Consider the following 20,909-nt stretch of genomic DNA (forward strand, 5'->3'; position numbering starts at 1 on the left):
TATAGAAGGATTTGGCGCGTTTTCATTACAGTGACGTCATCAAATACTTCTCGTACAGAAACATCAAAATCGCGTTGAACAGCCCTCAACAATCCAAACCTCAGAAACCAACCCAAAAGGAAAGTCTTAAATTGCAAAGGTGCCGCGCCGAAGTAAGCACCGTACGACCCGTTTTTCCGTTCCCAAGTGGGGCAGTCCAGTTTACTCTTTACACACCATCGCATTCCCCAGTGTACATAGAGACCTTCGAAGGCATTCCAGCAATGCGTCTGGGCGCTTTGAGTCAGCATAAACAGCTAGTGCGGGTGCCCAACGACAGCTGTGGAGATCCATTCGCGTGGCCATGATTTCTTTTCGGTTAAGTGGCCGCGTTAAAGCAATTCGTCGCGGTAACTGTGGGTAATTACGTATAGTTTTATTACATTTATCAATGCCTTGGTTTAACGACTAGGCGCGGGCAGATTAATTAAATCATACCGAAGCTCTGATATGCCAATAATCTTAAATATGTGACTTTAGAAGGAAGCGTTACAGGCAGATTCAACTAACAGCAAGACATTTTTTACTTCCTAATTGACAAAAATTCGCCATAACACGAGAAAGTTATACACTTGACACACGCCGCCAACAAAATTAGCCGCAAACCATTGCTCAGTAGAATTGTCTTCGCTTTCACTAATGGCGTGCACATTATGTTCGTGCTTCCTACATTCGTTAATAATGTTGCAAATATCTGCCACACCTCAAAGGTCGGTATACCACTTGTGTTAAACCATTTCGGGGTGCAAAAAAGGTGTGAGACCTCTGCTTTATAACATACCGTACATACAAAAATAAGACCACGCCAAGGCACACATATCCAATTTCAATGTTATTCTGAGCAATATTGAAGTACTGCGGCAACAAGATAAAGAAGGAACGACTTGATCGCCCTAGAGGATGGTGCATGCAGGTAATCAATTATGCATGCCAAAGAATGACTTGTTTGCGTACTTCAACTAGAAAAGTACGACAAAAACATCACCAAAATGTTTGGATAACAAATAAATTGAAAAAAATAACTCGGTTGGTTGTGAATACAAAAATAACCAACTCTGAATGATTAAGTGGCAATTAATTTTCTTTTCAAAATTACAATTAATGCCATTCTGCGCATTGAAGACGACACAAACATGAAAACGGGGGGCTTGCCTTTTTCCTTTTTCTCTCCCTCCGCAGCGGTTTACAACCACAAGACGTTACGTCACCACGTACAACGGGCGAACAACATTAAAAATTCAAACCCTCCAACATCTGTGCAACGCCTTGCACAAAAACCCTCACAAGTTCAAAACAGTACTTGGAAACGAATAGGGTCCACGAGGGTTTAGATAACCCACTCAGCCATCTCAAAACGCCCTTGAAACTGTTGTGTGGTCACAACGCCTTTGTTGAATAATACACAGTAAAGGTTTTTTGAACAACAACATGGCACGCGTCGGTGCTCATTTGGAAACCGGAAAGTTGTTCGATAAACCGTGAAGTTCAGTGAAGCACAAGAATATTGAATTTTGTCGGGTTATTGACATTTGCGTTGAGGTCGTATGTTAACTTAAACCTTGAATGTTTCAAATCTGTGTTAAAACGATTCAAATCCCATAAATATTCCGAAATTATACATACAACCGTTTTGGTCATAAGTATGTAGAACTGCCCGTTTTTGGTTTTGTCAGATGATTGTTAAACGTATGCCACCAATTCTTATAGTAATATAATTTATTCAAGCAGTAAAAACAAAAAAGTGCATCCAATGAAACATGAAGCATAATGAAAACACCGGTTACAGCTCACAGGGCTGCGTTTTCAGTTTTCATTACAGCATACATCGCAATCCAACGAAAGTCAACAAAGATCTTTTTTTGTAGGCTCGACAACACGAACCGCAATCACTTTCTCCCGTCGAGAAAGGGTGTCCCGTTCGCCTGATTCACTACTGGCTTTTATTAAGCGACAGCGACGTCAGCCTTGTGACTAACAATTACCAATTTTTGAGTTCATTTTCTCACTGGTGCGAACGCCCAAACTTGGTTAAATCTACTTGAATTGAAAGACCTTGGACCTAAACCTATTCAATTAAACGAAAATACTTCTACATTAACGGAAGTGAACAGGAAATTGTCACTGACCTGTTATTTAAACGCCTGATTTCCAGATTTCAAAGCGGAAACAGATTACCCGACCATTATTTTCGCAAGTGAAATTCTATGACAATTGATTTTCGGAATCAAATAACTTGTCACGTCTAATTTAAATATCTGAGACTAAACGTTAAGTTCCATGGGCAAGATTTCCTTTAGATTGCAAGCCACAAAATGGTTGTTTGAAAAAAACTATTTGTTTGAGAAAATGATTGTCCAAAGAAATTTCATTTAGTTAAATACATTCCATATCTTGCTATCAAGTTAGCGAACGTTTTAAATCAACAAAAAGCCCAATGACCATCAGTATGCCAAAACATGTGCAACACACATGTAATGGAAATTACCATGACACAAGTCAAATCACAAAACGTTTTCCTTTGTTGTTAACCGCAACAAGTACTATTTCTAGTATTGCACTAAAATTTAAAGAACCCTGTTTAATTATCTCACACAATATCTTCATCCCATCCCAAAAAACGATAAATCAAATCAGTTTGAAACGTGCTGCAAACCCAGTCACTCCTCAAGCCGATCAATATTGTTCTACCCTTCATCATCTCAACAACAGAGTCGTTTGATGTTACCACCACCTACGAGTTGGGTTTGCAGCACACGACATTGGCATTTGCCCCAGGGGATTTGAGGCCAAAAACGTCAATACAGCTTACATAGTAATGGAAGCATTAAACGCTTGGACTTGCTGTCTTGGCCGTTGTTGCTTGCCACAAAACGAGGTTAAAATAGTTCAAGTTCGGTAAATGTGATACGAAAAATAAAAAGTGGCAAAGCAATTTTTCGCTGTTCGTCACTGCAAAACGCCTTTAAAACATGAAAATTATCTTTAATTCCTTATAGATTATAGACTGTTGGTGCTTTCTAAAAAAGCAAACATAAAGTAAATACAGTGATACCATTCCACGTGACCAACCACCGTTGTATTGACGTTTAAAGGGCCCAGAACACCGGTAAGGGATATGTTACATTGTTAGTTGCATTCGACAAGCGTGACCACGCGCCGCCAATACCTCCACATCACCGAACAAGAGTGGTCGTGGAACGCTGTAAACCGACTTGTGTTACGTTAGATGCGGAGTCACCTGTCTTAAAACATTTCAAGCTTCCACAGTAATGGCGACAAGTAAAGTCAATACTTCAAAATTCATATCGTTTCATTCGTAAAATCTCTACACGCTCCACATATTTACAAAACTGCTCTGTTCTTTACAGCAAATGCACTTGAAACAAAAACAGGATTATATCGCGTCATTTTGCACAAAAAGCTATGGCAAGCTTGTATAGGCCTTTAGCTATACAACAATTTGAACTGAACAAACTACGTCAGGACCGATTGGATGCGCGCAAACTATAGGACTTTTTGCTTTTTTTGAGTTAGTTGAAGCTGTACATTTCTCTGTTACTGCTGCAAAAAAAACATATGAAAGCTTTGACCAAGTCGCCATTAAAATTCGTAGCTCACTGGGATAGCGCGTTAAAGTGAACGAAATCACGCTCTCTTGTTCGGTGGACGCCCGATTGGTGCCCAGGCATGCGGATGGGGTGGATGAGGGTCTATCTCAATTTACGGCGGATGGAGCCAGCGGGAAGCTGACAAAATGTAACTAAATCGTTTTTCCCCTTCCTTATGGGGAAAGAATATGGAGCACTGCGGTTCGGACAATGGGAAAGATTATGGTGCAAATTATTGCCTTATTGAACAAACCTACATTGGGATCGTTTTTATTTCCCTAAACACAAGCTTACACTGTGCTTGTGTTTAATCAAAATAAATTAAATGTGCGACATTGCAGAACTGTGATTAAAACGTTCAAACACGAATCAGCGATTGGGGGTCACAGCCAAGGGTTGTGTCACAAACTTAACTTAATGAGAGTTGGGATGCCAAAGGGTTCAGACAGGAGTTGAGCTTGGGGAATACTTTACCGGTTACTCACGTCCGTTGTCTGAAACATTAGCCATCCTCTGAACTTTTGAAACATTTTTTGCGTGCTGTTTGTTTTTCATAACTCGTTTTTTTCCTTTTATATCAACAAACAATAGTCGCTGAAAAGTATCCTGACTGACACAGGTGGCCAAGGCATGCACATATAGCACAAAAACGTATCAAATACGGACGCAAGGTCAGCACAAGCATACATAGCAGAATACCCCAAGGAATGCCGAATTAGAGATCAGCAGGTGACAGAACAATGGTGGCGAATCAGCTGGTTCTAAATCCAGGTTCTAAATTAAAACAAACCCGAACTACATTCTACATTCTATCTTCACAAAATAACGCAGTCTCCATTCTCACCTGCAGCTAGCGTCTATCAAGTGAGAGTTTCAATGTATGAATATTTCATGAGGGATGTAACTCAACGGGTTGACGCCCATCACAAAAAGCCGATGCACCCACATGAGTAATCGTCCTTGCATTTCATTTGTCCCCGTGACTTTTTCTTAAACTCCACTGGGAGGCGTAAATTCACACATTTGTTTGGAGCCCCGTAGGGGACTGCTGTGTTCATTATTTCATTAAATAGTAATGGGTAACGACTGGGCGTAGGATGAATTCGACACATTTTTAGAACGGCCGTCGCATCACTCTTCATTGGCCTCTGGAAATGCTTTCACTCACCTATCCTAGTGATAGGCAGTTTTTATATATATATTGCACTAGCAAATAACCACTATATAACTTTCAACCTTGCCAAACAACAGCGGAAACTGTTATCACTAATTAGCTATTTGTGTTTACCAAGTAACAGGAATTTCGCGCATCGCACACAGAAAAAAATCCTTCTGAAGCGCACGTAGTTACGTCCGCATACAAACGAACACTCAACCAGACTAAATAGACGAATCAAACTTTTGGAACGTTAAAAACTTCTCGCCAACCCGACAGAGTCAGGTTCGCTAGGCTGTGAGCCCTGTGGGCACGAAACGACAGACGAATTTTGGTTTGGCCGGCTCGCAAACTACCAATTACGGTCAAGCCGCGACGCGAGCCGTGAAAAGTATACTGGCGCTCGGCCACATCGCTTCCATCACCTACTGATGCCCTTGTCAAAAATACTAACGCTTGCAAAATAATACACAACCCAATACAAACAAGACACCCATATCGCAACATATATTTGTTTCATTTAAGCAACAGTACAAACTGACCTTTACAAAACAGTTTACCGGTATCAATTTAACGCAGAACTTCGCATTTTTTGGCCTCAAAACCATCGTTCGTTTACAATTGAGAGCAAGTTTACAATTGAAGCAACAACAAATAACCCACTGTCCGCTTGGCTGCCCTCGTCAATTGTGACATCATAAGGGCCATTGTGCGCAAATGCCGACGCGATTTTTTCCACACAGCTACGATGTAGCGCGACGGCTAGCCAAGCGTGACGATGATAAAAGCCTGAAGGCACGGATGTGGAAAACGTACATCCGGAGAATAAAGTAAATGCGACGATTTTTACAGATACTGATCTGACCAAATTAAATGGAAAACATCTTCATTTATAACACACAAAAACCGTTCGGCTATATTCAACAATTTATTGAGCATAGCCAGTCTTAATAAATAAGAAATGTAGAGTTTGAAGATATTTCTCAAACATTAAGTGCACAAGATTCATTGTGTATTCAGTGTTGTTATTTGTGTTTTTAGAAGTTTAATTTTACTACAACCATGATATTTAGGACAGAAATACCCCAAAACAGACTGCTTCACCTGCTTAAAAACAACTCTGGGAAGTTGGGAAGTACAGAGGTCAAACAGCGGCAATTTAGGTTTTCGACAGAATTCCAGTGAACGCTAAGGCGCCACCCGCTGGCCATACAAAGTGCAAACACAGTCAAAATTTGTCGTTCATCTTCGTCTGAACATTTCGCCGATTCGAACAACGCAATTTACTGCTTGAATAAGGTGGAAATTTGGTATTATATGTAGGTTTGGCATTCAAAACGGAGGTGGCTAAAATAGTAGCATTTGTGATGGTCTTATTACATCAGTGCTGTCACTTTTTTGAGCGCTGCCAATTTCTAGAAAAGTTTTAAACTGAAAACCAATAATTCGGTTCGGACTTGAACTGGAGCGGCGGCCTTTCTATAATTTCCGATACTCCAAAATACAAAAATTCCATTAGGAAATATCAAAACAGTTTGGTTTGCGCATCCCCCGATGTTATTGAAATGAGTTTCTACTCATGATTCTCTACCGCCCCGTGTAAAAGAGGTGAGGAAACACGGTGCAAAGACAGTAATTTTAGAGAACTTTCATTGGGGAAAAGGGGGGTTGTCCCATTCGTAGCCCGCGGGTCAACTTCCAACAATGACATAAACCAACCGTGCATGTATATTTATCTGCATTCAACGGGTTAAAAACTGATTTTCAAAGCGTTTTAAGGCACACACGCCAACGAATGCACAAAGGGGAGGTTGAACGACAAACAAATTGTTTTGAAACTTTATCCGTTAAACAAGGCCTGAAGTATAAAGCGCACTGAAACATCATCCACACTTTCGTTGTGTGATTTTCTTCTGTTTTCGCACCAACGTGTGATGAAAACAGGAACAAAATTCCTGTCCTGAAACCCACGAAATCATTAGCAACCACACCCCGCCGAAAACATTGGATAATCTTGCATTTGGGCAACGTACATCACCTAACAGCATTTTACTTCAGAGCAGGGGTTGTAACTGCGACCCGCGGACAATTTTGCTGTGTTTCTGAGTTGAACATTAGGCTGCTAGAATTAAATCAAACGAATCTAAGCAACTTTAAAAAACTTCACAATGCAGAAACGCAAGACAGCCTTTCAATGCCATTGGAGTGTGACGAAAAACAATTAAAACTTTGGCATGGAGTTGAGAGCTGCCGTGACTTTTTTCAACCTGACACCACAAACCAGACCAACAAAAACCAAGCTAAATTGTGAATAGTAACACTGCAACGTATATGTAACATGTATATTAATAATTTGATGGATACAAGCAGCAAATCACAAGTCGCGAAATCAATAACACAGCAATCGAACAACTGATGTTTTTTGGACAAGTCCAAATAAGAGACCGAACACTTCCGTTAACGCCCACACTTGTATAACCAGAAACAACAAAAGACAATCCGTTGTAACTCGTCAGCAATGTGGAGTTGAAGGTCAAAGTTTGGTGTAATTCGCATATGTATGCCAAATGAACGCCTTTATTACCACACTTACTTTCATTACGCTTAGAGGATGTGTAACTCGATGAACAAATAACAACTATTAAACGAACTTTCCCGTAAGTGGATTATGAACATTTCATGTTTATATTCGATATCAATTTGTAAGCTACATTTTATTGGTCAATTTGTTGCCGCCGCTACTAGGCATAATATTTAATAACTCAAGGCTGTTCTGGATGGTTGAAGATTCGGTCGTTATGCAACAGACTATATTTTATTAGTGTTCGCAGGGTTGAAACGGGAATACTTTGCACAACTGCAAATTGGAAGCCCCTCTGTTCATTTAAAGGATTCCTTATGTCGCCATTAAAGAAACCAAGACAAAAATTACAAGAGAAATTACAACAACAAGAGTTGGACACCGTTTTCGCGTGACCGCATTCCTGAGAAGATAAGGGAATGATGTTGACACAAAAGCGCAGCAATAAAGGAAACAGCGGGACGTTTGATACTAACAGTCGGTTACGTAATATCGCACAGAGAGTAAGACAAGCACACTCCCAACAAAAGGGGTTTGAAAACTGAGACCACACAGCAGATATTATCGAGGAACTTTTCATTGGAATTAAAACCTAAACCGCTTCTACTTGTTTAAAAACGGTTAAACAAGTTAAGAGTTCAACCAAAACATTATCTGTAACTTGTGAAATAACAAAAACTATAAACTGTACATAAATAATAACTTAAATTTGTTTTCAAATAAAATGTACACAAGTTATGCTAATCACAACACATATGTATATTCTTTAATAAATGCGGAACGAAGTGAGTTTAAATTCCATGAATTCTTTCCAATAATTACAAGAATCATGTGACTCAATTACTGGCAGACACCTAATAAGATTTGTGGTTGAAGTGGCTTAAGAATTCCATGTGATAAGCACACATGATAAGGTAGAAACACAGGCACAAACTAAAAAACTAAATTTTGAAAATACTTAATAAAAGTTTCTATGTATCATTTTCATAAAGAAGCAACTTCAAGGGTACCTTTAAATAGTTTTTTTGTCACCAAACACAATCTTAAACAGATGCATTTTGTTAGTTTATGCCAAATAATTGTTGTATGTAGAGTTGAAAACCCGATGTGGCTAAACATATGACAAACACACATAAAAAACTCCTAAGAAACTTTTCGCACATGCCACTGGCATCCATTCCTCAATTAAATTATTATATATATACCACGTTAATAATTTTATCCAAAATATGTCATACAACACAGCAAACTTTTTAGCTTTTAATATATAAGAAAGGCAAATTAAACAACACAGACCAACTGTCAATAATAAGGCTGTCTGTGGTTTCATGATAATAATACAACCAAGACCCTGCCTTATAAAAGCTGAATGACACTTGGGAGTGTTGAGATAACAAAAGACACTTGCCAATAGGAAAACCCTACACATTATTAATCTTGACTTTGCTTCACAGAAAATATTAACCTTTCTTTTGCACAGAACAAAGCCAAGATTTGAAATGTCACAGGTTATTATAGATATTTAGATTGTTTCAATTACATGGGATACTTGGCACCACATACAAGTTGTAAGTGTACAGAAAAATTAGCTTACCATTTGAAGAATGTCGTCTGTTCTTGAAACAAGCAAAAGATCCACTTTATCAACACTAAAAACAGCATATATCACATTAAAGCCTGTACACAAAAGCAGAAATATTTTAAAACACTCAAAACAGCAAGATAAAGCATATCACACATAAAATATATTATTACACAACTCATACAAACCTTAATTTTACTAAATCCACCACTGTTTTGTATTCTACCCCTGATACACTTTGACCATTAATCGACAAAATTCGATCACCTGCAAAAAAAGACATTAAATTATATATATACAAACACACTTATTTTCAAAAATATGTTACATTTTATCTGCAGCATCACAATATTATGTACAAAATGTACAGTCATGCTTTTTTTTTATATAGGCCTAAATATATACAAATATCTCTAGATATACCTTCTTTTAAGCCAAATTTTTCTGCTGGACTGCCTCTCTTTACTGATTGGACAAAAATTGTTTCCAGTGGCCTCACTTCAGTGTTCTACCAAATATAACAGCACAAAATAATAAGGTTTCACCTACATGGTGACAGTAAAATAAACAAAAGTAGAATTATTTTACAGGGTAACTGTTTTTATCAGATATAGGCTAATGCGACTGCAAATGATCAACACAAACCAAAACAAACACATACTTTTCCATTTTCATTGGGATGAACAACAAAATGGCGCAGGGTAAATCCAAATCCATTGTCACCACGTAAAAGCGTGATTTTCTTGCATTGCCTTTGCACCTTTTCCATTAGAGCTAGCTACCTTTGAAACTGAACTTGTAACATGATTAAGTACAACAGCACCTTATTATGAGTCAGTCAGCACCAACATCAGATACGTTCGTTTATTTCTAAAAAAAATCAGAAAAATCAGTTTCGACAGCGTAAATTGATCTTTTTCACAAAGTTTCTACAAATTTTAAAGTGTCACGACTGATTACTGCAACAAATAATAACGAAAGGGAACAAAATAGTTGAAATGGCGACCGCTCCAACTCGTTTAAATTAAAGTACGCCACCTGACTGAAAACTTAATTTCATTTCACAACTTCAAGTGGGCGCCGCGTCCCATGTTTCGGTGATTCATATTTTTCATATTAAGCCCCCGTGCAACGTGTTGTTTTCCATTAAATATACTATATTTTTTTGAAATTAATAAAAGTTATGTGATAAACTATGTTTGATTTTGTCGAACAAAATAGCTTTCAAACTGTATTTCTTTATATCTTTTTGCAAGCCGCCCTTTTCTGTTACTGGGTGAACAGTGCAGCGCACACCACTTTGCTTGCGGTTGTTGTCAAAACTCCTCCTGCGTGCGCTGTTGCACATGAGTAAGTTGGCTTTAGAATTTGAATTTATGAGTGCAATTGATCAATTGAATAGTTAATATGAAACAAATTTACGTATAATAGCGTATCGCAATGGACGAACGGATCAAACAACCAGTGTAGGTATATAAATAAAAGTTTGTGAAAATCAAATCAATGAGTACAATGACCAGCTGTAAACCATAACCAGCCTAAACGAGTCTCAAGATCAAAATACTGCGGGCTATAGCTCATTTCAATAGCATCAAGTATGACATTAGGCATGGAAACAGAAATTTGTTTTTATGTATTTCAGTTTTTAAGATCTCCTATAAACAAAGAACTTTGAAAATATATGCAATATGGCACAATACAAAGGGGCTGCAAGTGAAGGCAATCGTGCTATGCACATGCAAAAACGCAGGGAGAAAGCCAAGGAACAACTAGAAGAGATGAAAGCAAAAATTGTCAATGTGAGTATGGTTGCTAAATTTGGTATACAATATATTAAACAACGTGTTTGTTTTTGCAGGAAAATGCCATTAAATCCAATATCCACAACAAATTTTCAGCTCATTACGATGCAGTTGAAGCTGAACTTAAATCTACCACTGTTGGTTAGTTGTGATTACTGGATTTTGTGTGCATTTGTATATTAAACTTGTCTAACAGTTGTTAATTTGTTTTATGTTAATATTTAAGTATGGATTGTTAAGCTATTGTGTGTTCGTTATTTGCCTTTCAGGTCTTTTAACATTGGACGAAATGCGTGAAAGGCAAGAAAGCTTGGTTCAACTTCGTCAAAAGCAAATTGTTACCACCGACAAGGCCAAACTGTATGAATTGTTCTAAGATGACTGATATAATATATGTTTTTGATAGATCATTTGTGTTGAGACTAAAGTAAAAACAATTCTCAATGAAATCAGAACAATCTGTCTTTTGCAATTGTGCACACTGAATGTTTCAGAGAGGCGAATGTTATCAAGCAAAAAAGGAAAGAGAAACTAGCCCGGAAGAAAGCAGCTCTTTCTTTTAATCCTGATGATGAGGAGGAAGACAATGTGGAGGAGGAGGAGGAGGAAGGTTGTCACCCTATTAAAATGTGTTGTTAAATAAGTTTAGTTTAAAACACACAACTCAGTTTGCCTTGTACATCCATTAACACATATATGTTCAGCACTACATGTAAATGATGAAAGTGACCCTTAGTTTGCTGTACTATAATGTTTAAAACATTTGATTTTACGCACGCAGTTGTAATACCAAAAAAGGTAAAAAAGAATCCTGATGTGGACACCAGCTTTCTCCCGGATCGTGATAGAGAGGTTAGTATCAGAAACCTGTACGATTTCCATGTGGAATGGCTTGTTTAATTGTCCTGGAAGTTTTGTTTTCGGTTTAGCAACAAGATAATGAACTTAGAGACAAATTGAGAAAAGATTGGATGTCAAAACAGGAAACTATAAAAAGTAAGATTTCTATGTTATTCACAAATCAAGTCCGCAAACTTTATCTCACGTTTTAACACAACAAATGACTTAAATTCAGCTCTGCTTTGTTGCTGTTGTACCTGATCCTAATACATTATCAAGTGTACAATAACGGCTACATGTATACAATCCTAATAGAGCACCAAGTTTAACTATTTAACATTGTTTTAATTTAATGAAACTTCTATGTCTCAGATGAGGAAATCGAGATCACCTACAGCTACTGGGACGGATCCGGGCACAGGAGAAAAGTGAAGGTATAACATATATACAAGAGCATTACAATGTTGATTGTGGCACAAACAATCGGCAGTTTGGTAAGACTGTCTAATATTTTCGTATTCACAGATGAAGAAAGGCAACAGCGTGCAGCAATTCTTGATCAAATGCTTGGAACAGCTTCGGCAAGATTTCAGTGAGCTGAAAAGCACAGGCAAGTGTTTTGTATCAGTCAAATATTTTCGTATAAGTTTGTGGCACATGTAGTATGTTTGCACTAGCAACTGGGCGCTTTGGTGAGTCAGTGGTTAAAAGATTGACCCAGGTCAGAATACTGGTTTGTGTGAAAAGTTGGACTTTGAATGAGAAATGTGGCAGACCTAAACCAAAAGTTGGATCCTACATGCTCCTGACTCAAATCAAAGCCATTGGAATTTATGCACGAAACAATCACTTTAATCTTAGAGAACTGAAATTGCAACATGAAATTGTTTATAGTGTGTTTCTGGCTTTCTCCAATGTTAAGTTTTCTGATTCAGATGAAGTGACAGAAAAATATCTTTTGAATATTAATATATCACTTCTGCAAAAAAATACGTACTGTGTTTTGTCTTGGAACAATGGATTTTTACGGGCAATTTAAATTCTATATATTCAAATTCGGCCGAATATTGCCCGCAGGTATCAGATTTGAATAATTTATGTGTTGACCCTTACCCCTGGTTTGAACCTTACCTTATGCAAGACCTGCTACTTTTTTAGGAGTTGAGCACCTTATGTATGTTAAGGAGGACCTCATCATACCCCACCACTACACCTTCTATGACTTCATAATGACCAAGGCGAGGGGTAAAAGCGGACCGTTGTTTAGTTTTGACGTACACGATGACGTTCGACTCGTTGGTGACGCAACGGTAGAGAAAGATGAGGTATTGTAATGAGTTAAAAACAAATCGAGTTATGAATGCAATTTTGTATTGTGCGGGTACAACGTATTTGCAGTTTTTTATTATCCACCCATCCATTGAGAAAGTATCAATAAAAAAACAACCACTTTAAGTGACGCTTGACTTCAAAAACCCAAAGGTTATTCCAGCGTCTCTTTGTCTACACCTACATGTCCCCCATCTCTTTAACTAAGTGAACAGTTTATTATGTCGTGTTTGGGCAAAAAGATAAACTAATGGCATCAATACACAGTTACACTTACTTGGTATGATAAACAGCAGAACATACTATTTTACTGTGGTATGCTGACGAATGCTCACCAATTGTTTCAGTCCCATGCTGGTAAAGTGGTGTTACGTCACTGGTACGAACGCAACAAACACATATTCCCTGCAAGTCGATGGGAGCCTTACGACCCTGAACGCAAGTGGGACAAATACACGGTACGTATCCAACTGGGCTTCTGACGTATGTAAAGTGACGTCATACACCTCACAGTATGACGTAGTGTAGCGTATAACATTACTGTCTCCGTGGTTCTGAACCCTGGGTCGCACAGGACTACCACCTTCCATCGAATTGCATCAGAACCGAAGCAATGTTTTGTGAAAAAGCAACATGAATTAAAGGGTCCGTGGCTACTCTGACGTCACGAATAAAGTTTTTGTGACGTATTAAAAAGGGTTTCTCCCGTACAAAAAGAATTAGAACCACTTGTTTAAGTGTGCCACTTTTCCCTGGTAAACGATATAATAGGGAAAAAATATTACAGTCAGCAACACGCCCATATGCCGTGCACCTCAAAACAGCTGAAACTTTTTTTTGTTACAGATAAAATGATCGTCGTTAAAACAGATTGGATTCAAAAGACCAGTTTTTGTAATGTATGCTGCTCGATTTGCCGTCGAAATGTCGTTTCGTAATAAATGAAATTTGAACATGTACATCAATATTATGCTACAGCTTTTTCATAGTGAGCTGCAGACAGGGCCACTGTTTCGACCTATTAGGTCCCATCCGTGCAACTATGGTGTGACTTACAACGATCTAGTCAGCTAAATAGCCTTCACATTTCGGTGTTCTTCTGGTTTTTCAATTTTTTTTCTCTTTTTCTATCCGGCTTTATACCGTTTATCCAAGTCTCAAAAATCAAGATCAACTGCGTTTTTCCAACTGGCTAGTCACTTTCTGGCCCTGTAAATTTTGTTAAGCTTACTTACCATTTGTGTGATAGGAGCTTATGAATAACGATAAAAAACAGTGGTAGAAAGGCGGGAAGTAATTTTCAAAGGGATCTGGAAGGTTTCACTTGATATTGTAACGCAATAACTATGAGAGTTTGATTTCTATGAATCGCCTGTGTAGTCTTTATGGCTGACAGAAACTCAGTAACGGATCAATGCAGAAAATGATAAATAATCCTAAGTCGTCTGTCTGTTTCAAGTTTTTACGACATATATATTTCGCCTGTCTGTGCAGGCATCATCGGTATCGCTAAAAAACAACACAACAACAGAGTTAACCAACAGTAATGCAAATGTAAAAATACCTTACAAACTGAAAATCAGATTTCACGATTAGGTAAGGTGCGACTGAACTGTCGGCTTTGGCTTGTTTGTGGGGACGCAATAACTATGGTAATGAAGTTTGCAATCGTGGAAAGTACGAAGTTCCAAACAAGGTCCTCGTCACAAATACACGCAAACACTTACAAAGAAACCACTGATCTACCTCCATGTTGGCTGATAAGGATTTAGATGTTGGCAAATAAGGGTTAGTGATACGAAGTGCTGTCACAGACGTCTCCTCCGTTATGTTTTGTTGTTTATCTGTGATAAGAAGTTGAAGCAAGTAGAGTGAAAATGAATTTTACAAATCCCTAAATAAAGCTTACTGTAGGAATAGGCACGAGCTTAAAATTGTGAGTATTCCCCTTTCCGCCAAGGGAAAACCTTGCGGTAGGTTTTGCTGGATATGAAATCAAGATTTTTTTTGTGTGTTTTGGACAGTTTTACCATGGTTTCAGGGATTTATAAGGCGTTACGTCACGAACGCGTGCCAAATTCGTGTTTTAGCGTATGCCCACCTGTGCAGCGAGCCTCAATTTCGCATTAGTGTCTTGATTTTGTAGTCAGCTATATTTGCACCAGTCTTTTAAAATTGTCTTTCAGGGCCTTATCCCAATAGTTCCAGTCCCATATGCGTTGTTAGTTTAATTATTGCCATACAAGCTCCAGTAATCTGTAGTCCGTATGTCTACGAACAAAGTTGTTTATGTTTTGTGTTCTTTGTCGTAATCACGTACGGTCGCTATCATACAAGTTAAAATATAAATTTCATGCGTTAAAGTTTAGGCATACTGTTTTCAGCTTGTACCACGCTTCGTTTACGTTGTAACTTTACAATGTTTGGGAACGTCATACATCGCAAACAAAACTACAAAGAAAATTACCAAAAAATGGCAATGTTTCTAATGTTTTACGGCAGGCCTGTACACTCTGTCCAAGCCTTGAACATCTTGACCAAGAAAATGAATGCAAGGTCGGTGTTATCAGAGTTATCTACAAAAAACCCTCGAAAGCCGAACTGGGGCGAAAAAAAATTCTCGCAACAATTTCGCGTGAATAAAATCCCCGGGAAATTTTATTTTGTAATGTCTTGAGCGTTTCAGAGTGAAAAAAAAGTCCAGAAAACACCTAAGGCGAAATAGATCCAACCTGTTAGATTTCCTTATGTAGGCCCAGGTTGTTGTCGATACTCAACAACTTATACAAACGTCAACCGGTCTCACGAAAATATTTTCGCCGGGGGCGCCGAAAATCTCGAGATATTTTCCAAAGGTTAAACAAGGTCTTCACCAAGTTTCGTGTTTACCAGTTGCGCTGGTTTTGTGCTTCCCCGAAAATAACCAGAGGGCGAGTTAAAGACGGGATGCAAAGCGTATATATAGAAGCCCGAAAATGCGACTCGACACTGCAAACATGTAACGTGGACAGATCATGTTCATGAGTGTTGCATTGTTGGATGAAGACTGAAAATGGGTTTTGATTTCTAGAAAACAAAGTTAAACTATTGGTTCGTTTTTTTGGTGAAAAATAACAAAACAAACAGCTTTCTATAAAATGAAGACAAAGAAATTTTTTGGTGTGAAAACGAACAGGTGTGAAAATAAGCACGGAAAGCGTGAAGGAATTTTTGACATAGAAAAAAAGGGAAAGAAGCCTTTTGCATGATTCAATTATCTTTTCCTTCTTTCTTAGCGTCGGACGTAACTGATTAAAGCATAAATTAAGTAAAGATCGTACATTTGATCTCACGTGAACATTTTATTTTTATTTCTTGCCAATTCAACAGGTTTAAATCTTTACAGCTCTTTAAAAAAGGTGTGTTACGCAACGAAGAACATGAAAACGGCCTTGGCCCTGCTTTTAGGTCTTTTTGCAGCAACTTACGGTGAGTAAATGACGATTGTAGAACGGTTCAAAGTTTACAAGAGCTTTGCTATTATCAATTTCAAATGTTTCGGTCAATTCTGTTGAGTTTTCACTAAATCCTTAGTTTTGTTTTCAAGCGTTTAATTTCCGCAAAAGTATCAACAAATATTTGCTGATTGTTTTTTCCACATTATTACAGCTGGACAAAACACCATGGGATCTCGGTTTTTGTCCAAAAACTTTCCCACATTTTCTTGGGGCATAAAATTCAGCAACCAGGTGTATATCGTGGCTGGGGAAGGTTCCAGATTCACTATGGTCACTCCGGGACTCACCGGAACCCCCGGCTCCGTCTCATTTGAATCCGTGGACAATCCTGGCCATTACATCCGTCACGCTGGCTATGTGCTGTGGTTGCATCCTTACCAAGACTTGCCGTTGTATAAAGACGACGCCACTTTCATGCCGAGACCAGACCATTACTATCCGGTATGTATATTATACCTTTAAGTCGTGATTGGATTGCGTTTGGGCGAATCGATGTGACCTTTAATAGTTTTTAAAGGGTTTTAATGCAATTCGTTTAAATCTGTTTTTCTTCGTCAAGAATTTCGTTTCATTCGAATCGATAAACTATCCGAATCACTTTATTCGACATCAAAACTACAGACTGAGGATATCGCTCGAAGACAACAGCGAGTTGATGCACTTGGACGCGAGTTTTGTTTCATACGCAGGTGAGACATAAATCCGAGGTCCAAAAATCAGAAAATTTGAGTAAAAATTTCTGTTACAAAATAAAAATATGTTTAAAAAAAATTCAAAACATTTTAATTTGTTGACGATTTTATGATCTAAACGTAAGCAGAAAGGCAAGTTTCATGTTTCGTGCCACTTGGGTGTCTTGTAACGTGAAATTGATAATTTCAAGTGTTGTAGAGCCCGAAGCATGAATCACATTTTTCAATTCCTTTAACGCCTCGCAAACAAGCACTTGAGAAATACGTTTACCTACCTTTACCTGTTTAACTGCATTAACAGTGCAACCACAAAGTTAGAAATGCCTCAAGCTACAGAATACTACATGCTGTGTTAAATCAGTGGTTCACAATACGTTTATCAGTCCTTCAACAAATTACATATTTCAAGGGAAGCATAAAAATAAACATTAATCCCATTCAATAAGCGAAAAGTCACCTTTTTCCTAATTTACTTCAATAACTTTTGTCTACATTTTTTGTAAACATGTACTGAGTGCGGCCAGTGTTACAGCGAATCGATGCAAACGCTTTTAATGTCCTCAGCATATAAATATGGCGTTTGATAATCACGTTGTTTTGTGCAATTAGCTTTGCCACTGGTGCCTGTGGATCAGCTCAGCGGCCCGTATTCCTTCAAGTCTTACAACTTCCCCACTTACTCGATCGGATTGAAGAACATAAATGAAGGTTATATTGTGTTGGGCGACGGCAAGAAGTTCCATATCGTCTCACCGGGTCTAAGCGGCCACGCCGGCTCCATTTCATTTGAGTCCGTGGAGAAACCAAACCACTATTTGAGGCACAGAGGATATCTTATCTACTTGGATATTTACTCTAGCGTGACTCTGTACAAAAACGACGCGTCTTTCTATCCTCGATTGGGAAGGTTTTATTCGGTGAGCACCCGTTGGTATTTGCATGATGTATTTTTAATTCAAAGGCACCGAACCAAGTTGTTGACAGTTTGGCCAAAACCGAAACTTCGGTAAAATTAACGTGGTAAAAGTTTGTAAGCCACAAATGAAATGCGGTGAACGAAGAGGTATCTATTGTCATTGCATTGGTATTGAGGAATGTAAATTGATTCTTAGACTTAATTTTACACCCTGTATATTATCACCTCATCTTAATTCACTCTCGAATGAACTAAATACCAAAATGGACTTACTGTACATTGACACTGCAGTTATTGCGTGAAATACGCAAGTTTATTGCCAGAGGCGACGCTAAATTATATTTTTATGTACAGGGTTACACGGCATTTGAATCGGTCAACTTTCCAAATCACTTTATTCGCCATCAAGGATATCGCCTGAAAATTTCCGCCGAGGATGGCTCGGCTCTTATGCATAAGGACGCAAGCTTTCTTGGCACAAGTCGTAAGCATATGCAGCTCTTACTATATACTGTTATGCATTGGATATAAATTAAACTGTGGGATTAAACTTCGCAAACCCTACTCCTAACATAAAGAAACGCCAATATCCGATACTACAACACTTTTAAAAATGGATTTCTTTGCATATATTGACGCCAACATTTCGATTTGGTTGATCGCGATATCACTTTAAACCTACACTGTGTGACGAAACAAAGCAGTCCGTATTAGCTAGGTCTATTTGATACATCTAAAGGAGACTTTCTCGACAATATAGATAATACACGGGCATTGAGGCAAGATCAGCTATTTTGGAATACAGTAGCACTAACTTTTCCGCAGCGTGTTAAACTTAATTCCAGAACATTGATATATTCATTGCTTCTTTGCGAGTTTTATTTGATTGGCGGGTAAGTCTTCATTCGGCTTATCCAATCATACCTTGCCTCTTTGTAAGTACCACAGCACAAAGTTCCCCGTTAAAAACCCGTTTTTATTGTAAATAACATATTTTTTTGTCCAGTTCCACAGACCTTTAGACGCAAGTTCGGCCCCTTCGACTTTCCCTCCAACAACTTTCCAGCTTATACCATTGGGTTGAAAAACGTCAACCAAGGTTACATCGTTGATGAAGAAAACTACAAGTTCAACCTCATAACACCTGGTTTAACTGGTGCGGCCGGTTCCGTGTCGTTTGAGGCAGCCGATAAACCAGGCTATTACTTGAGACATCGCGGCTTTTTAATCTACTTGGATGTGTTCTTGGAGCAAAGCTTGTACAAGAACGACGCCACATTCTACCCAAGAAACAACAAATATTTCACGGTTGTATAAATGAGAAAGATAATTGGTGATGAAATGTGTATCCAACTATTTCCTTGCACTGCAGAGGTATGCAGCATTCGAGTCGGTCAACTTTGCCAATCACTTCATGAGGCATCAGGGCTACAGGTTAAAGATATCCCAGGAGGACAACACTGAGTTGATGCACAAAGATGCGAGCTTTATGTTGCGACAATGTAAGTTCAGAGTGGGCCAGAATCTAAATGTAGGATGAAATAATGCGGTTCAATCAAGCACAAAATATTTTATTAAAAATTTTCCGGCATAAACCGTTTATTTGTATGTAAAGTCTTATTATTCGTCAATTTCCTTGCTAAAAGTCGTAAAGGTGTTCCAGGTATAAATTATCCATTTATCCTTCGTTGCCGTCTCCATTTTAAACACTCAATACTATAGCATTTATTTTTCCACAAAGGTTTCCCCGTCGAGCCCGTTCAATTCGACTACGGACCGTTTCTCCTCAAGTCTCAGAACTTCCCAGCTTATTCCATCGGCATCCAGAACGGCAACCAGGCTTATATCGTGAATGGTAACACGCTCTCCTTCCGTATGTTGAAACCTGGTCTGTGCGGAAAAGCTGGCACCGTCTCCTTCCAATCTTCGGCGTCACCAAACAAGTTCCTTTTGCCAACCGGGTACCTACTCAACCTTGACGAATACCAGAATACGGAAGTTTTTAAGTTGGGCGCTTGTTTTTTTCTGCATCCTGATCTTTATTTCGATGTAAGTAAAAAATGTAATAAGAGTAATAATTAAAACTGCTTAGCAGATGCTAAAGTGACTTATGATCTAGGACGCATTCATTAAACTGTTGCCTGTGTGTTTATTGGCACGGAGGACGAAAGATTACGCACAGCATAACCTTTGTCACATATTGGCTAGTTTAATTTGCCGTTAAACACTCCCCGCCTGCGTCGGCTCTGCTAGGCGATATTTTTAAAGCAGCTTTTTTATCTAAACCCATGTTCTATTTGGCAAACTCTCACTAAAATCCTGGGCTTGATAAACCACCGGTTAGATCGAACTTATATTTTTGTGCAGGGATATTTCGTGTTCGAGTCCGTGCTGTTCCCTCTTCATTACATACGTCATCAAAACTCTAGAATAAAGTTGCACGTTTCAGACAACAGTAACTTGTTTAGGAGGGACGCCAGTTTCTCTCCCCACTAAAGAGACCCTTTGAAGACGGTTTGTTCTTCTTTTGGACCCAATATGTGTCTAACTTTAATTCCTGTTGGTTAAAAATCTGTTTTAGATTCGACACCATTTGATATTTTACTTTTTAAAAAAAGTTATGTAAATAATACCCTGCAGTAACGTACGCGTTATTAAGGCTCGTGCGTTTCGGTTATTTTTCGTTTTAATGTTGGCAAAACGATTAATCTTGTTCTTTTCAGGAAGGCTGATCAACTGCTGGACAACTTGCGTTGTATTTTTGTACATAGTCTTATATCCAACGTCATTACCATATACCAATAAAAGCAAAAGCAATGATGTCCCCATGATGACTCTACGATGTACAGAGTTTTAGCTATTTCAGT

General features: G+C 38.4%; 4 protein-coding genes across 9 annotated transcripts in view; 3 read left to right on the forward strand and 1 right to left on the reverse strand.

The window, feature by feature from the left end:
• Positions 1–114, forward strand: part of LOC145909625 (deleted in lung and esophageal cancer protein 1-like) — a 100,987-nt gene extending 100,873 nt beyond the window's left edge. For all 3 annotated transcript variants that reach the window (XM_082996993.1, XM_082997004.1, XM_082997001.1), the window contains exon 37: positions 105–114. The gene's annotated coding sequence lies outside the window, so the exon portion shown is untranslated. The remainder of the gene's footprint in view (positions 1–104) is intronic.
• LOC145909611 (uncharacterized) overlaps positions 1–9,832 on the reverse strand; it is a 35,814-nt gene extending 25,982 nt beyond the window's left edge. For both annotated transcript variants that reach the window (XM_082996988.1, XM_082996985.1), the window contains exons 1-4: positions 9,628–9,832; positions 9,390–9,474; positions 9,155–9,233; positions 8,979–9,033 (exon numbers count right to left, since the gene is read on the reverse strand). In XM_082996988.1, the coding sequence (XP_082853114.1) occupies positions 8,979–9,033; positions 9,155–9,233; positions 9,390–9,474; positions 9,628–9,735 (327 nt within the window). In that variant the 5' untranslated portion in view covers positions 9,736–9,832. The remainder of the gene's footprint in view (positions 1–8,978; positions 9,034–9,154; positions 9,234–9,389; positions 9,475–9,627) is intronic.
• A 390-nt stretch (positions 9,833–10,222) lies between these two features.
• Positions 10,223–13,896, forward strand: LOC145898080 (protein FAM50A-like). Of its 2 annotated transcripts, none has more exons than XM_082986523.1 (12): positions 10,223–10,316; positions 10,609–10,765; positions 10,825–10,909; positions 11,038–11,128; positions 11,263–11,378; positions 11,550–11,620; positions 11,698–11,764; positions 11,981–12,042; positions 12,134–12,218; positions 12,767–12,933; positions 13,285–13,395; positions 13,784–13,896. In XM_082986523.1, exons 2-12 carry the CDS (start codon positions 10,655–10,657, stop codon positions 13,790–13,792), a joined length of 975 nt encoding a protein of 324 aa, XP_082842649.1. In that variant the 5' UTR covers positions 10,223–10,316; positions 10,609–10,654; the 3' UTR covers positions 13,793–13,896. The 2 variants fall into 2 exon arrangements, with proteins under 2 accessions (XP_082842649.1, XP_082842654.1); XM_082986528.1 differs by having other exon boundaries at positions 11,263–11,373; positions 11,548–11,620.
• Positions 13,897–16,275: 2,379 nt separating this feature from the next.
• Positions 16,276–20,868, forward strand: LOC145906540 (uncharacterized). 2 transcript variants are annotated; one of them, XM_082993975.1, is made up of 10 exons: positions 16,276–16,405; positions 16,586–16,875; positions 16,994–17,123; positions 17,736–18,043; positions 18,397–18,526; positions 19,049–19,350; positions 19,415–19,544; positions 19,784–20,091; positions 20,410–20,556; positions 20,766–20,868. In XM_082993975.1, exons 1-9 carry the CDS (start codon positions 16,357–16,359, stop codon positions 20,536–20,538), a joined length of 1,776 nt encoding a protein of 591 aa, XP_082850101.1. In that variant the 5' UTR covers positions 16,276–16,356; the 3' UTR covers positions 20,539–20,556; positions 20,766–20,868. The 2 variants fall into 2 exon arrangements, with proteins under 2 accessions (XP_082850101.1, XP_082850108.1); XM_082993982.1 differs by having other exon boundaries at positions 20,770–20,862.
• The last annotated feature ends 41 nt before the right edge of the window (positions 20,869–20,909 follow it).

This window comes from Ascidia mentula, chromosome 1 (assembly GCF_947561715.1).
Source record: "Ascidia mentula chromosome 1, kaAscMent1.1, whole genome shotgun sequence".
In the NCBI taxonomy this organism is placed as follows: Eukaryota; Metazoa; Chordata; class Ascidiacea; order Phlebobranchia; family Ascidiidae; genus Ascidia; species Ascidia mentula.